Raw genomic sequence first — 17,949 nt, 5'->3', positions numbered from 1 at the left:
GAAGCCGCCTCAGTGTGATATCCATATGATTGTTATAGATGGGACATTTGTGTATCTCGGGATGTACTTCATACGTAACATGCATAGTTTTAATTTCATATTATTTGAATATTTCATTACATTTACAATATCATAAAGAATCAATAAAGAGAAAAGTTTTCAGCAACGAAATCAAAATATCAAAACAGTGAGATAACAATGCTATACAATTAAATTTTTTTTGGAAGCTGGTAGTTTTGAAAATATTTGAATAAAAGCATTTGAATGGAGTTGTCTTTATCATATATGTTTATTTTCGAGCTACAATGTTATTTGAACTATTTAATCAATGTAAAAGATTTTGCAGTATGAATAGAAAATAGAATTTGTATTTTTATTATTGTTATCATTCTCCATACGAATATAATATATGTATTTCAACAATGATCGAGCGAGGAAACGCAAATACTTTTCATGATTTATAAAAATATATTATGCATAGATATAAGCATTACAGTTCTATAAGAAGTAACCTTTTCATATGTATATGCGCATGTATACCAAAACGACAGATCTTTTATACCCCTGAGCATATCCTAAATAGAAAGCAAACAAAATGTTTTGGGAAAAGTTTTGTATACATATAACAATAACAATTTGAACTTTGTTTTTAATAAATATAGCAATAACTTTTTTAAAGAGTTATGGATGTTTGAAAATATTTTCTGTCATGAACATTTTCATTCTCATTTACAGCAAATAAAGACAAGTCATATATGTAATCTTAACTAACTACTATCCTGCAAAAAGACAATATTTGCATTAAAATTTAACAAATTTAAAAAAGAAGTGCTTGAATAAATTAAGAGCTTCTAAAAGCTTTTCTCCAAACAAAATATACTAAAACTTTCTCTGAAATTTTAATCGCTATGTAATCTTCACTTTTTGTTGACTTTTCACGCGATGCTCGTGTTTTTGAATTTTTCAGTATAATGAAGGAAATGAAGGATAAATTCCTCGTCAACGAATGAGATGCTATTAATCAAGAAGATACGATTGAAGGCGATTCCGCATAATCTTATATAAGACGGAATAATTTAATATTCAGTAGTAGCTTTTTTTCTTTTCACAAAAAATCTCTCCATATTTCATTTCGCTCCTATCTTTCTGATTATTTTTTTTTCTTTTCGTTTGCCGTCTTTCAACCATTCACTTAATCTGTCAAAACGTAAGAAAGACAAAAATGTACAATAAACTATATTACATATATTGATTCAAAGACTATATGCCATAAAATGGAAACTTTTATGAATGAGATTGTTTAGCACTTTATCACTTTATTCTTGTTTTATTTGGAAATTCTAACCCAACTAATGAACTGGTTAGGATATTAAATACTGTCAGTGGTTTAATAAAAACCAACAAGCACTTGCTTTGAGCAATTCTAACTACGATTGTGGATATAATAATCATTCAATATAGTTTTTCTATCATATAAAAGTTCCATGAAATGTATAATTTGTACAGAATAGTGCGTGTGATACATATATGTATCCGAGTTCAGTAAATTCCCAAAACATTTTTGTGTAACTAATACGAAAACTCAAGAAGTAAAAACAATAGTAATGAACATAAAATAGCAATTGAAGACAGACAAACATTTGAAATTGGCAATTATTCACTTTCGTTTGCGACATTAAGATAATGTATCGGAACAGTTTTATGTAAATGTTAGATAATAAATAATAGAACCAGGTTTTACTTTTCCTCAGCTTTGATATGAAATGTTCATTGAATGAAATGATTAAAGCAGTTTAAAGATAAGCGAAAAAAAAATGCAGACAATGGAAATTAAATATTAAACAAAAGGAATTTCTAGGCTTAAGCTAAATTTCAAAGAAATAAGATGTATTATGTGTATTTTCCATGAAAAATCTGTATCTTCTCTCATTCAATTTCAAATCTCCTGTCATCAAATATAAACAAAAGAAATTAAATTTTCATTCCATGAATATTTATGACGCATTTAAATACATAAGAATTAATTAATAAACATTTTATTATAAACTTCAAAATTTCCATTATTAAGTTTCAAGAAAAATTAATAAATCCTAATTTGAGGGAAATGTAATAAAAAATTTGATGCGAATAATCAAAACATATTATGTACAACTCAGTATGATAAAAGTTTTACGAAAAACATCCTAATTAATTCTAATAGATTTACTAGGATCAGAGGTCTTCGCAATAAATAGATAAAATAAATGAATTTCCTCAGATATTTAATTATAGAGCCCGAGATTTTGTAATAAGTTAATTAGAAAATAAAAAAAATATCTAATTAAATTAATAAGTTCGTTAATACTAATTATGTTCATTTTAGATTATTTAAAATGGGATTCAACAATCGTTAACAAATGTTTAAGAGTGAGAAACTTTAAGGCATAAATAATATTAAATTATAGAGTGAATATTAAAAGAGATATTAAATCATCATTATTGATGTAATAAAAATGTGCCGTTTATGTAGTGCCGACTCTAAATAAAGAGATCCTTTTGTCTGTAATGCTGAAAAAAATAATGCTTTTTTTTTTCTTCTGAGAGAATATATCCACAAGAATGAAGGGGCTTCCTTATTCGCATAATAAAATTTAAATACCAATGTATCATATTGTAAAAATCGACTAAGATAATCTTACTACTACTATAGTTTTCAATGAACATCATGAATAACCTTTATTGTTCATAAATTGAGTTCTATTGCATAATTCTAAATGGAAAAACTTTTTGCCTGCATTCCAAGTTCCATCATATTATGCGAGAGAATAAATGAGATGATGTTTTTCTTCCCAATTTAAACATCTTCTCTTTTTCCATTATCGCATGCGCTCTTTATTCCAAATTTCCATCATCTCAATATTTTTTGTTGTAAATAAATGCCCTAGAAGTCATGTTCCTTGTCCCGGATAAAATTGAAATTTTATCATTATCGCATAATTTTTTGGAATTTAAGCAATATACCTTTCATCATTGCATTATAACGAATTTGGTAAAAGATAATTCCAATATTTGTCTTTGTGTATGAAACCTTTATTTATCAAATTATATTCTTCGCAATTCCTTTAATATAAAAATTTATTTATTTCACATTTTAAGGATATTAATATATATATTTTTTGATAATGTTATAAATTACATATGAACTTCGATCTTAGCCATTTTAACCGGAAAGTAATAAATCATTCACATACAATACAATTTTCGTTAGGTATTAATTGCATAAAATTTTCATAATACAAAAATGTAATATTTTTCAGTTTATGACTGATTAGAGAGTATAATACAATTTAATCACATATTAATAAAAAATACATGATTAATATTCATAGAGAAAAATTATAATTTTAAAATTCATTCCTTATATCATGAATTCAGACTATACATATATTAAGATTTAGAATCAGGCAAATCCATTTTTAAATTTTTTATGGTAAAAAAGTTAGAACGTCGTCCTGGGAATGATAAATCTATAACCTTAAACCAATAATAAATCCTGCATTGTTATCTTTAAAGAAAAAAATTAAAATCTGAATAGGTTTGATAAAAATGTTCGCTCTTCTTTGAAAGAAAGAATTATTGGAAATGGAAAATTTCAAGGAAAAGATAAATAAAGTTTGACATTAAATAAGGAGTACTTAAAAAGCACGGATTTGTGATTTTTAAATCAAAAGTATTTTAAGGTAAGTCAATTCACTTCAATTTTTAAACGTGCATGTATGTGAATGAATTTAATACCAAATGCGGAATATTGTGGTCTACTATTACCGTTTCATATTGAGAAACGGAGTAATTAAATCCATTGGTAATGGGAAAATGATAGTCGAATTCTTTTCACTAGATATACTGTTGAGAGTCTGTAAGTATCTCAATTGTAATGCTGCGGGGCTTTCACTTAATGTATCCGCAGCTTCCTTTAATGCTCTCGACGCTTTCATTTCACCTTCTGCTGCAATAACTTTAGCACGCGCTTCCCTGATGAAGAAAAGAATAATTATATTATAAAATAAGAAGATTTCTTTCTCTTTCGAAAAAATATAATGAAATTATGCTTGAATTATACCTTGCGGCTTCTGCTTCAGTCGCCATAGCTCGTTGAAGCTGAGTTGGTAACGAGACGTCTTTTCTGTTTATTAAAAGTTTATATGGGAAAAACAATGGTTTGTATTTTTTTCACTTATCAATCAATAACTTAACTCACATCTCAACTCGTTCTACTTTTACACCCCATGGATCGGTAGCTATAATCATAATAATTTTTGTTACATGTATGAGAAAGTTCACATATTTTTAAACATAATCTACTTACAATGGTCCAAAATGTTGCTCTAAAAGTCATGAAATAGGAGAAATTTTTTCAAACAATTTCACTCTTAAAATATATTTCAATCCTTACCATCGTATGTGAAATATTCTCTCTTTCAATAAGCAATTCCGATAAGTTCCTAGTACCCAAAACATTTCTCAATGTAGTAGCAGCCAACAGACGGGTTGAATGAGAATAATTAGCAACTTGTACAACAGCTTTTAAGGGATCGTTTATCTAAAAAAAATCAAAACCACTACTTTTAAAATTCATTCATGATAAATAGATAAAGTTAATTGAATCTAAACTAATGAAAAGCCTCTTCAAAATGATTTTGTCACAATTAAAACTCTTGTTAGAAAATTTTATGTAAAAAGGAACGTTTTCTCCACAAACAGAAAATGTTGTTATGTTAGTATGATTAGTGATTAATCATGTAGCATTACTTATGTGAGATACATGTTTTAAATATTAATTATGCAGGAGGCGCTGTTTTGAGGCAACAAACGAGTTTATGGTAAAATTTTACATGCTAAATTTTTCAACATTCTTCGTTGACTCTATTTGATGTAAATTTTTCTTCTCAAACATTTTCTCATAGGAATTTTGGTAAAAAATGTAGCATAGCAAATTACACTTACACGGTAGTATACTACTGCGTCAACAGAAACTGTTACAGAATCTTTTGTAAGAACTTCCTGTGGGGGAACATCAAAAGCTGCAAAATAATCGATATGTAAAAAATTTATACTGTAATCAGCAATAAAATTCAATTTGATGCTTACAAACTGTACGCAAATCTACCTTACAATAATTGTCAACGCATGGAAGTACAAAGAATACACCGGGTCCTATTAGCAGAAAATTTGAGCATAATTGAGTTGTTAAACACATTTTCTCAAAGAGCTTATATATTTTAGGAAGAAACACTTAAATGGAAAATGGTATGAGATTTACCTCGAGCGCCACCTGATCTCAATCTACCCATCCTGAATATTACAGCTCGTTCATATTCTTGTACAACTAAAAATATACATATATATTTGATATTATTTAGGAAAAGTAAAGGAAATTTTTTTATAAGGCTATAACATACACGTATACACAAAATTATGAATGAATATTAAAAATAAACTGTTACGATAGGAATATATAATAGCAGAGATTCAAAAATCAAATCATATTGACCACCTTTCTAGTATTATCTTTGATTCCTATTATCATGGGTTTATGTATTGATTTTTGCTGCTACAAAAACATATTGTGCTAGGATATACAATTTCTATACGTAAAATGTATTTGGCAAAATTTTTATGTAATAATCTCAGAAAATACATGAATTTTAAGGTTATCCTATCTAAACAGCATTATGTAACATTATTCAATTATGATTTTTTTTTTCAATTCTTGTATGCATAATTTTATGAATGGCGAAAAAATTAATAAAAATAAAAATATTCAGTTTCAGCTTCGGTAGAATTTTAAAATTTAAGAAAACTGTGTAAAAAATGAAAAAAGTATCACGATTCTTACCTTTGAAGCAGATGAAAACGGAGATTGGAAATGTCAGTATCATTAAGATGATAGATCCAATAATTGCCAGAACCTCGATGAAACCACCTCGTTGTCCCTCAGCTGTACACAAATTGATTTTTTAATGAGCGTGATATGAAAAAGACATTAAAGGATATGGACTAGCCTTAATATAGATATTTTTTATGTGAAACAAGAACATGTAATTTCGATAAGAATAATTCAATCTAGATGTAATTAAAAGTGTAGTACATAATAAAAAAATTGAAGGATGCTTAAATTTATTTCATTTTGGTAGTATTAAATTAAAGGAGATAATTTTCAAATTTCCTTTTTAAAGAAAATTAAAAAACTTACGGAAAATTACATAACATTCACATGAACCAGAATTAGTAGAGATGCACTCAAAATCCATTTCAAAGATTTGCTTTCAACTCACGTAATCTTACAAACTTAGTAATAAATCGAAGCCCAAGAAATATCATATGAGAAAAAATAAGAGAAATCATATATTTCATTACATCGGCTCGTAATAAATCAAGAAGCATTCTTTTTAAATACAATCATGAAGGAAGAAAATTTTGAAATGAAAAATTCTTTGATGAAATTATTTTTCTCTAGCAAGATACAGACCATTCAAAGAAGAAAAATCAATCAAACATTTGTTCAATTGGACAAAAAGGTACCGTCGTTCGAGAAAAATAAAATTAATTTTCATCTATGGCATGTTGCTATTCTTATTTCCTCTATTGAAAAAGATGTAAAGAAACCAGGAGCTAATTATTTTTTAAATATCCTGAAGTATGGAAACTGAGATACAATAATAACAGCTTGCTGTTATCATTAATTTTTTTTTTTGGGATCTAAAATATTTCTTCTTGAAACTCACTTTATATGTAGTACATGAAAATTTAAGAATTTAAAAACTGTAATTGCTTTTATCTATTTAAATATTATTCAAAAAATCATTACTGATTGATGTAGTGAATAATACGTTTTTTCTCATTTTCTTTTTGTTTTATGAAAACATTTTGTATTTAAAACACAAAACTCAAAATCAGTCCATTTCAAAATTATTTAAACTTTAATATGAAAGATAAACTCAATGGTACTATCTTATAGAATTTTTTTTGAACACCTGAATAAAAATGCTTCACAGTGCTTCCAGATCATATAAACCACTGTGTGTATGTGTCTATTTCACCAATTCTTTTTTTACAGCAGATGAAATAAATCGATATATATTCAATTGGAATTTATAAACAAATCCCCACAGTTTATATATGCTCACACGTTTATTTCATTTTATTTGAAACTTGCCATAATTAAAATTAAATAACGAAAGCAGATGGTAAGTTAATAAAACAATTTCATTGAATGTGTACATTTATTAATTGTGGAGGTAGAGAATTTTTTTTTAATATCATAATATCCGATTCAACTATCGAGAAAAAATAGAGCAGAACAATCACTGATTTTTAATTTAAATAAATTGTTTCTTTCATGTAAAATTTGTGCATAAAAATTTCAACAATAAACAGAAATAAAGTTTACGCCTTACTCTACATGTAGTCTAAATATGTATATTCAAGATTATGTTTATACAAAAAATTTAAAGTAACAGACATATCCCGCTGTCATAGAAGTTTATTAACTCTGTATTCATTGAAAATTTTTCCTGGATATTCACTTTTTTGCCGTCTTTGTTTCATTGCCATGAAAATAAATGTCATAATATGTTTTAACATTAGCCACACTTGAATACACATTAGTATGTTAGTATTCTGTTTTCAATCTCTTCTTATTGCTACCAACATAAGAAAACGAATTGGTTTTTGTGTTTGAGGAGTTACTTTTTTTATTTACGTTCATTTTGTGGATAGAAAAAATGTAACTTACTTTGGGCCACCTCTAATTAAGCTTGATTTTCACCAATTATGTATTCTATCCATGTATCAAGTAAAATTGCTTATATTGCATTTTGTTAGTTTCTTTGTTAACAAAAACGTTTCTCTTATTTTTCTGCACGAGTTTTCTTCATCTTATACGAATGAAATCAAATGAAAAAATACCGGTAAAATTCTTCAACGTTGATATCAGCGATTAAATATTGAATGATATGTCTAAAGAAATGTTTGTAAAACAAAACTTTATAAATGGCATGGCTGCTCAAGAGGAAATACACAAAGGAAAAAAGAAAGAAATCTAATGTAAGGAAAAATGGTAGCGAGATACCCACATTGTAATGAGTTGAAGAGTCGATTCAAGTACTATAGAAATCTAGTAAACAAGACAATTAAAAATTCCAAAAAAGGAAATTTTGCTTGCATGAAAAAACGTAGATATACGAAACAGTTTTATATTGATTTACACCTTATACAAAAGTTTTGATAATTTTGGGATCATTTATAAAATATATGAAGTATCCAGGGAAAATATTGTTTTATGATCCTAAAACAACATCAAAAGCAATTTAGAAACAAGATTAAAGATTATAAACTCGTTGTGACAATCAAAAATTTTAGTCAAGCAAGTTGTTTCATACTTTAAAAGACATAAACATTATTTCGTAATTTTATAAAGCCTTTTAAATAAACTTAAATTAAAAGTTATTGTGATATGATGAAAGGATTTGAGGAAACCAACGAAAATATAAACTTTTCATTTTAATACTTTGTTTTACAAATGGTCGGCAACGACAAAGTCTAATTTTTTTAAACGTTTCAGGATTAATAGACACATGAGTATTAATATCTTTAAAATTATATCGAACATGCTCAAGTGCAATGTCACACTCATCACAGCAAATCAGAGACACAGCCATAGAACAAGAGCTAGAGGAAACTAATTCCAACGTCCAACACACAACTAGGCGGTATGACATTCTTCATAAGAGCTCTTATTCTGTATAACTCACTAAACCAGACAATTAAGAACACATACTCTATTAACCTGTTTAAATCTCGAGTAAAAGAATGCTTCTTTGGATTATGATGCTAATGAATTAAATTAACGAAAAAACCACAATATGTTGCATATCAAATTTAAGAAATATTGTAATACAGCCTATGGCTACATACAATAAAATGAAATAAAAGAAAAAAAAAAAAAAAAAAAAAAAAAATGTAAAAGGAAATTTTGCTTATGAAAAAACGTAGATATACGAAACAGTTTTATATTGATTTCACCTTATACAAAAGTTTTGATAAATCATTTATAAAATATATGAAGTATCCAGGGAAAATATTGTTTTATGATTCAAAAGCAATTTAGAAACAAGATTAAAGATTATAAAACAATCTTCAAGCAAGTTGTTTTCTTTAAAAGACATAAACATTATTTCGTAATTTTATAAAGCCTTCTAAATAAACTTAAATTGGATTTGAGGAAACCAACGAAAATATAAACTTTTCATTTTAATACTTTGTTTTAAATTTTTTTAAACGTTTCAGGATTAATAGACACAAGATTAAAAGAACTAGCTAGGTCACCAGAAACTAGTCGGATTTTTCATAAAAACCTTATTTCGCTAGTTTTAATTTTTTAGGATTATTCCTAATTTAAAACTTTTTCTATAAAGTAAACATTGTAATCAAGAGATGGAGATAAAGTTTGACCTATTATTCCATAAAAGTTTCAAATGTAAAAAACTTAATCATCGTTCTGTTTTATCTGTAGTTTTATTAAGTATTCCTATATACCCTTCTGAGCAGAATTAATACGGAAAAAAATAGTTACATCTCTATTAAAACACGTGATACATCACTCCATTCTCTGTAGCATGCTTAATTTACATCATAAAGTGGTTGATGATTAAATTTTATTAAAGAAGCTTTTGCAAGAGTGTAAGACATGAATGTATATGTAAACATACTTTTTTCATAGCAAAATATTTTTTTATGAATATATTTACAAAATCTATAATCCATTCGCATTCAAATCTTCTTTTTATATTTCAGTAATAAAATTTGGTGCCGGTTATTTAATAAAACTTGTATACACTGTCATGCATACTTCAATTTTTTATTATCAAATACACGTGTGTAATCACGTACCGATTATAACACTTGGAACACTAGGTGATATTTGACTATTATTATGAGACTGCGTATCAATTCGAACCACGTGAGTTGACATTTTCATTAAAAAACGCTTTTTAAGAACTTCTACTTCTTTTTTCTATTCTTTTGTAAACATCATATCAATTTTTGTAAAAGAAAAAAATCTAGCACGGACTTAATACCAAGAAATCTTGATTCTTACTGATTTGAAAATATTGTATTATTAAGCCTTTTAGAGAGAAGCGAATGAAGAAAAGCGAGAAAAACATCATTTTAAATCAGATGTGCATTTCGGAGAGTGTTGTTTCACTTTTTTTTAAAGAGTAATATGTGAATATTTTCTTCCTCACTTCATTATTGTAAACTTCCCTTTAATAGTGTTTTCGTCGTGAAGGTAACCAGATCATATGAATTTTACAGCTGTATGAAAATTTAACTTTTAGTAAACTATTTTTTAAGACTAAGAATGCTAAATTTTTCTAAAAATTCTGACGAAATTTGTACAAAAGTTTTTGCTCTTAATATATCGGAAACAGTCAGTCATTATGATAAAATATATTTTCACCGTCTGATTTTTTGTTTAAAGTTTCAATTTAGACAAACTTTATTATTCACTTGTCTATATATCTGGTCGCCATTTACTCATATCTATAACATCTGCTTTATTCAATGCCATGTAACTAACTTTTCTATATTTCAAAAAGAATAGAAGATGAAAATCATAGTGTTGATGGTATGTATACATTTCGAGTCTATAAATTGGCGTATGAACCTATGAAAAGAGAAGGAGAAATAATTTTGTAACTCATGACATACAATTTGTAAACAATTCCACTATATGAGCAATTAAAGATCATGTTATATTTAAAGCATTAACGAGAAGAAAGAAATGAATATAAGTGTAAATATCTAATAAACTAGAAACATTACCGCGAAGATGTTCGAAAATTACATATGGGCAAATCCACGAGTAAGCAGTAAAAATTTAAATGTAATTTTTGTGTGACTTTCAAATGTCTGTCAAATAAAGGCTTGCTTTGAAAGCATCAAAACTAAACCGTGTGTCATTTTTGAATCAAAAAAACAAACATATGGAGATAATTGAGAAATATTCAAAATTCAATATTTTTACTTCTAAAGACTTGCTCTAGTTGATATTAAATGATTATATTTAATTTTTTTCTTCAATTTAGAAAGTGAAAAAAGTATGCATGAATCTAATTAGAAGAGTAATTTGTAAATTTGCCCATATCATAAAATGTTATTAAAATTAGATCTAATCAAAGAGCTCATTATTATCGTATTTCTAAGACATTTCTTTTTGTTTGTACTAATTTATGTTTACATTACTAACGAAAAAATAGCTTGTAGTAAATTGTATCAGTGAATAATTCAAAGTGAGTCGACTTCGAGTTCTGGTCAAAAAATTGTTTATTTAAATCAGCACATATGTATGCCACTTGTGGTATGTAAATTTTTGGACGATTCTTATGCACCACTTCAGAGTTACAAAAGTAATAAAAATGTAAAAATATAAAAACTTCGTTAAACTCATGCTTGCTGCAGTTTATAATGAACACTAATGATTACTACGTCAACTTTACGAATACATATATGTATGCCAGCTCTTTGTAGGTGCATACGATAATAAATCTCAATTCGTTTACTGAAAATGTGTAAAACATAAAACTAAATGACACAAGGGAAGATGCGGAGAGAAGATAAGATGATACAGCTTAGAAATAAAATATAGCTGATACTTTCACACACAATTTGAGGAAAATAGGAGGAAATTTAAAATTTTACTGTATATCTTATGGGAAATGCAGGGGAAATGTGAATCGTTGAAAAATTAAACGTCTCAAAATCATATGAAGCAATAGCTTCATCTCACAGGGTTATTGGTAGTAAAGCGCATTCATACCAGTTTATAAAATGTGTGCCCAATTAAGATCAGATTATGTAATATTTGGCACGCAAATTACCCCATTTTACTTTTTTACTGATTCCAGTTTTCTGTGAAAGTTTTCATATTTATTCAGAATTCTCCAAAAGTTTTGGACCAAAACTTGCGCGGAAAAAGTTCAAATAAATGTAGATTTGAATTCATGATCAAATATATACCTAAAAATTTGGATTTGCCAATAAACCGTACCACTATCAGTTTAATTAGGTAAATTTTTCATCACAATTATTAATTTATCACAACATTGATGGTTCATCACAATTACACTCTATCTCTCTGGCCCTTTAAATTGCCAAAAGATGAAAGTTGTAAATAGAATTAATAATACAAGCAAGTATTTTATTGATAAAAATCTCATATAGAGCAAAAGACAAAACGTCGCCAGTTCAAACGTCACTCATCAGATATGCTAAAGTCATCATGAATGGAAAAAGATGAAAAAATTTGTGCATTTGTATTAAAAAATGTATTTTTAACAAAAAAAGTTTTCTCTATACTAATTTGTCTTGACATGAATATTAATTTGTACTATCATGCATAAGTTCTCATATTTACACATATTCTGTACGAAATGGGTTCAAAATTAATGATCTCTGATAATTAAAACTGTTTCTCTTTAGTGATTAAAAAAATACTTGCATTAAAAAATAAAATGTTAACAGTATTTTAATACACTGATAGTAAATTAATTAATTGCCTGTACTGCAAATTTAAGCATGTTTTGCATTTTTAACATAATTATGGTATTCTGTTCGATATAAATTTTGATATTAATAATATTTGTTGTGACTTAAAACTCATTTAGTAAAATGAGCCATCAATTACTTAAAATTATTTTTCAGATTACCTCGCTGTAAGTTCAACTTGATTTAAGCATTTTGTTCAAAGTTGAAATGTAAATGCAATCAGCATTCGAAAATGCTTTAGATAATGATTATTAATGTTGATAATGATTATTTTTGTTTATCTATACATTCGACTGCACAAAAATCACTATTTTATTAGTTTTAAAAGAACACAAAAGTTAAAACACTTGAAAAAGAAATGAATTGATTACAGGTTATCCAATAATTTGGAGTGCTTTAAAAATAACAAAATTATCGTTATTGTTATCTTTATAGCATTCATTCCGAATATGATAAGAACAATTTCACAATACATTTTCAATAATGGAATTATTATTACGTGCTGAATTTCAATTCTCAATCTAGATTAATCATTGATCTGTGCTATATAGTATAGCAGAATTTTTCATAAAATGTCAATCGAAATTTACGTCATTAAAATGACTAGTTTACGTAAACAAAAATTGATTTTTAAAGGATATACGTACTAACTACCACACTTTGTGTGAAATTACTGTTTTGTGTTGATAAATCAGTCATTTGTACAGATGTTGTCATAACTTTTCGCGAAATTTTCAAACAAGAAAGAATAATATAAACAAACAACTACAGCAACTTAAACAACTTTTAAATCCAACAATATCACATCAGAGACTGAAAGTTAAAATTGTATTTTTTGAAAGACTCGCTTTTAAACTAAGCGCGCGATAGGTATATCACATTTTTTTCTAGATTAGATTATTTATTTTATCACAGCAAGCCAAGCAAACGATGGAAAGAAAACAGTGAAAATATTCCTCATGCACATACATTGACGAATTTATTGCGAAACGATTTAAAAATAACATTCAGAGACTGATATTGTCTGACTAGTAAAACATTCACACACATTTCCACTTGCATGGCCTCATGTATTGAAGATGTTTTTCATGCGTTTACATTCTTCCTGTTCGTTTGCTTCTTGGTGTATAAAAGAAGATGTTTTGTTAACTAATACCATGTAATTAAAGGAACAAAAAATGTAAATAAACATTAAATATACCTAAAATAGATCCATTCAATTATAAAATGCCCTAAATCCATACAATTTCATTCTGGTCTCTGAATGTCATAATCTATTTGTTCATTGTCTTTTTCCATTCTTTTCTTATTGAATTTTGATTGCTCGAAAAAATGTCAATAATATTGATTCCAATTTTTTAACATGAAATCCATTTAAGTGTTTGTCACTATGAGAAGAAATTTTTTATATTAAAAAGCTTATAGCCTATGACAGAAATTTCTTCCCTTAAAAATTTTTAATAGCTCTTTTGATGCTCATTTCCTTATAATCGGAACTCTCTGCAAGATTGTATGAACAAATTATTTCCAAAAGGAAGGAAGGAATCATTTCAACAGAAGGAACTTTGAAGAAAAAAAAATGTAGCGCCTTTTTGTCAAAAAGCCGTAAATTGAATTATGATAATTTCTAAAAATTTCCATAATAAAATTTCTGACGCGAAATTACAAATGATGTTCATGTGCAGGGTTGTTAAAATTACATTTATGTAATTGTATGTAATCTGATTGTACAATTTATATTCTACAGAGAAGTCTTGAGAATTGATGTTGAATTTCAAACTGATTACAAGTTTTCACTTAAGGTCAACTATGTATTTGACTTTGGGGAGATGTAAAATATAAAGTTTTCTAATTTATTTTATGTTTTATATTTTGTAGAAAAGCATGAAGAAACAAAAGGCATAAATAAATTTTGTAAATACATCAAAGGATCTAAAATGTTTTGGAGACATTATTGATTTTTGTTGAAAGTTGAGTCACATTAGCGTCTTTTGTTCACGGAACGTCAACCCTGTTTGTTTAATATTACAATATAATAAATAAAAAAGAAACGAACGGAAGATGCGAAAAAAGAGTCTTGTTAAAATAATCGTGACCGCAACTGATGACAATCAAGGGGATTGAGAATGATGGAAAACAAAAAAGACCGTAAAATAATGAATGAATGATGCAATGAATTCTAATAAATTAAAATAAAAAGCAGAAACTTTTTTAATTTATGTTTTAGGGCAGAAGAATGAATGTTTCACAGAAAAAAGAAATTTGGAGCATATTTTATAAGCTATATGTATGAGGAAAATTTTGAATTTATAAAAAGCTCTTGAAATTGCAAATTTTCTTCTTCGAGTTTTTTTTAATATATATAAGTTTTTTGTCTCTACGCTATGTGCCTGCACTTTGTCTATCTAGAATCCATTAGAAAAACTCTGATCGTAATGCACAAGAACTTGAAACTTAATTGCCTTCATTTTTCTTTGTCTGATTGAGCTTGGACTTTTTTTTTAAATCATTATCTGCTCTATTTAATTGCAAGTGTTTCTCGTTAAGGGAGGTAAGATGAAAATTGCAGGGTAAGCTCTTAAGTTTTTAGAAACACATTATTCAATGTAAGCGCCAGTTCATAGAGATTAAAATTCTTTTCTTTTGTAATTTATTTAAAAACTTGATTTAGGGTATATTATAAACGTATTTAATTATCTCAATAGACTCTGAACTGTATTACGATTTCTTTTTATATGAAAAATTAATTACTGTGCTAATAAAAAAGACCGCTGATAATACTATGAATATAAATTAGTAATGAATTTTATTTTATCTTATTGCTTTATTGCTGAGCTTTTTGACCTAATTTTAATCTTCAAGCATCCATTCGGGTGAATAAAAAATTCACTATCTTTTTTGTCAACTTAGTTACTCAAAGTTATTTTTGTATCTATGTAAAGTTTATGTCTAGAAAATTCTCTACATAAATTCAGTTAATATTGAATAAATCTAAGTGAATTTAATGCTTTCCTTAAATGAATAAAAGAATATTTCATTTCTTAATACAATATATGTTTGGGTGAATTGAAGAGAGAGAGAGCAAAACATTGCATGAATACGTAATCTTCATGATTTGAAATTAATCAATTATGGAACATTCTCTCATAGAAACTTCTAATGAATATAAATCTGAGTCTTTTTTTTCTGATTAAAAATTAGTCTTTTTCTTTTAAACGTTAAATATCTGTATATTTAGACACATGTTACATTACATAATGATATCTTCCAATTAACGGCTGATTTACTGGCTATGTCCAACTGGCTGGAACTGCCAAAAATATTTTTATTTAATTTCTCGACGAATCATACTTTTTAAGCATGTGATCAGATCTCAGGAACTAAGCACTTCCGCTACTTCCTTTAAGCATCCTAAGCTTCATATAGCCTCACTGAACCAAAATATGAAATCGCTGTATTCAAAAAGCACTCAGTTCCTAATAAAACAGCCAAAAGAATGAGAATTCTGCTGAAAATCAATGAAAATCGACAGAAAAATCAGCAAATCAGCAGAAAATTCTGTTCCTGCAGATCCAGTATAAATTTTAAATGCATCAAAATTCACAAAAGAACAACAGTCTAGAATCCGAATCAATATTTCAAAATTAATGTAACATGTGAAATGCTTTAATTGAATGTTTAATTTCGATCGTAAAAAGAAAATCGAAATTGATTCAATGCAATAATTTAAAAGATCATAATTAAAGTCATTTAATCAATCGTACGATTTTTTCATTTTTTTGAATCGTACGATTTTAATTGTAATTTTTATTCACTAATGAATAAAAGAATATTTCATTTCTTAATCGGATTCCTTTGAATGCTTAATCAATTATGGAAACTTAGAAACTTCTAATGAATATAAATCTGAGTCTTTTTTTTTCTATACTCATATTGTTCTTATTGAATTAATTTCTACGTTATATATTTTTCTACTTTGTCATGCAGGATCATTCCAATCCACATTTATGTACATGTGAAATGCTTTAATGTGAAGAAAATTGTATGATAAGACATAAAGTCATAATCAAAACAAACTTTTCTCTATCGGATTCCTTTTGCTTTAACTTTTTATTCTACTCCCTGCTACTCCCTCGCATTCTCTTTAAGTAGATTTTTGTGTTCGTAAATTTTTTTTAATGTATTATTTGATTCAAAAACAGAAAATTTTCTTTTTATTCGTTGTTGAAAACAGAAAGTTTTTCCTTTACTTTTTTGTAAATGAATTAGGCGCTAAAAAGTTTGTTCTTCTCTTTTATAAATGTGTCTGAATTGTAGAAGTTTAAGGAGAATAAAATTTTTTTCTCTTGTGACTTTAACTTAAATTATTAAATGTCGTCCACATCTTTCCTGACATTATACTGACAACGCTGTTCGTCTTTTATTCTTCTTCTATTATCGAATATGTCTTTAAATTCATTCTCAACTGTTGAGAATTTTTAACAGTCAAAGTTCTTTTCTTGTCATTTATTCTTTTGAAATACATACTATATGTCTAATCTATATCCTTAGATAAAGTGAAATATACTTTACAAAACTATACATCGAAAGCAGTTGTGTTATCCAAAAAATATGCATCAACAATTGATTTTTATTAAATGAATCATAAGAAGAAGATGGATAGAAAATTGATAGGAAAATTGATTTAGATGATGTACAGACAAACACATGACTACACATATCTACCAAGGAGAAAATCTCTAGACATCTGAGGATCATATTTATATAAAAACATATATACATAATGTAATATGTAGCATAAAGATAGTAATTAATCATTCAATGCAAGAATTTCCTCACACACTGTGTATCCTTTCTTCTTTAAAAATCGTCTTGTTAAAGTTTTATACACGCTTCTCTCAAATTTTCCACTCTCTTATTTCTTTCCTTTTTACACTTCAGCAATAAAGTTTAGTTCAAGTGTTCACCACATATAAGGAAAATAGCGCACATCGCTGGAAATTCTCTCAATAATCAATGCTATATGAAAATTATTTCCAGTAATTTTCCAGCTACCCGACCAGTTCTCTTTTAGCTTGCGATGTAACATGACGTTTATTAAGATTATTAGAAAAATTTCTATAACAACAAAAATTGAGTTTGTTAAAGGATTAGTTTTGGAGCAGTCAGGAAGCTGGAAAATAAAATGGAATGTGAATTAATCTGATTGCAATTCAGATTTAAAGTTTAGTATTTGATTTAATTAAGAGTTCACATGTCAAAATAAGAAAAAAGAAGATGCTATACTTTTAATTGAATTCGGAAACTGCAAACACGTAAAGCAAAAGAAAGAAATATATTAAAATGTATAATAATACATTT

General features: G+C 27.1%; 1 protein-coding gene across 2 annotated transcripts; it reads right to left on the bottom strand.

The window, feature by feature from the left end:
• Nucleotides 1-3,047: 3,047 nt before the first annotated feature.
• Nucleotides 3,048-13,412, bottom strand: LOC139090739 (band 7 protein AGAP004871-like). 2 transcript variants are annotated; one of them, XM_070640543.1, is made up of 10 exons: nt 13,236-13,412; nt 5,876-5,977; nt 5,300-5,365; nt 5,128-5,193; nt 4,984-5,060; nt 4,433-4,579; nt 4,346-4,364; nt 4,238-4,277; nt 4,100-4,162; nt 3,048-4,011 (listed from the first exon to the last, which is right to left on the bottom strand). In XM_070640543.1, the coding sequence occupies exons 1-10, from the start codon at nt 13,303-13,305 to the stop codon at nt 3,801-3,803; spliced, it is 861 nt and encodes a 286-aa protein (XP_070496644.1). In that variant the 5' UTR covers nt 13,306-13,412; the 3' UTR covers nt 3,048-3,800. The 2 variants fall into 2 exon arrangements, with proteins under 2 accessions (XP_070496644.1, XP_070496643.1); XM_070640542.1 differs by lacking the exon at nt 13,236-13,412 and adding an exon at nt 9,931-10,137.
• Between the last annotated feature and the right edge of the window lie 4,537 nt (nt 13,413-17,949).

Source organism: Chironomus tepperi, unplaced genomic scaffold (assembly GCF_022539635.2).
Source record: "Chironomus tepperi strain 1889 unplaced genomic scaffold, CSIRO-AGI_Ctep_v1 contig_219, whole genome shotgun sequence".
Taxonomy (NCBI): Eukaryota; Metazoa; Arthropoda; class Insecta; order Diptera; family Chironomidae; genus Chironomus; species Chironomus tepperi.
The sequence above is the reverse complement of the archived record's forward strand: the minus strand, read 5'-3'. Positions and strand labels throughout refer to the sequence as shown.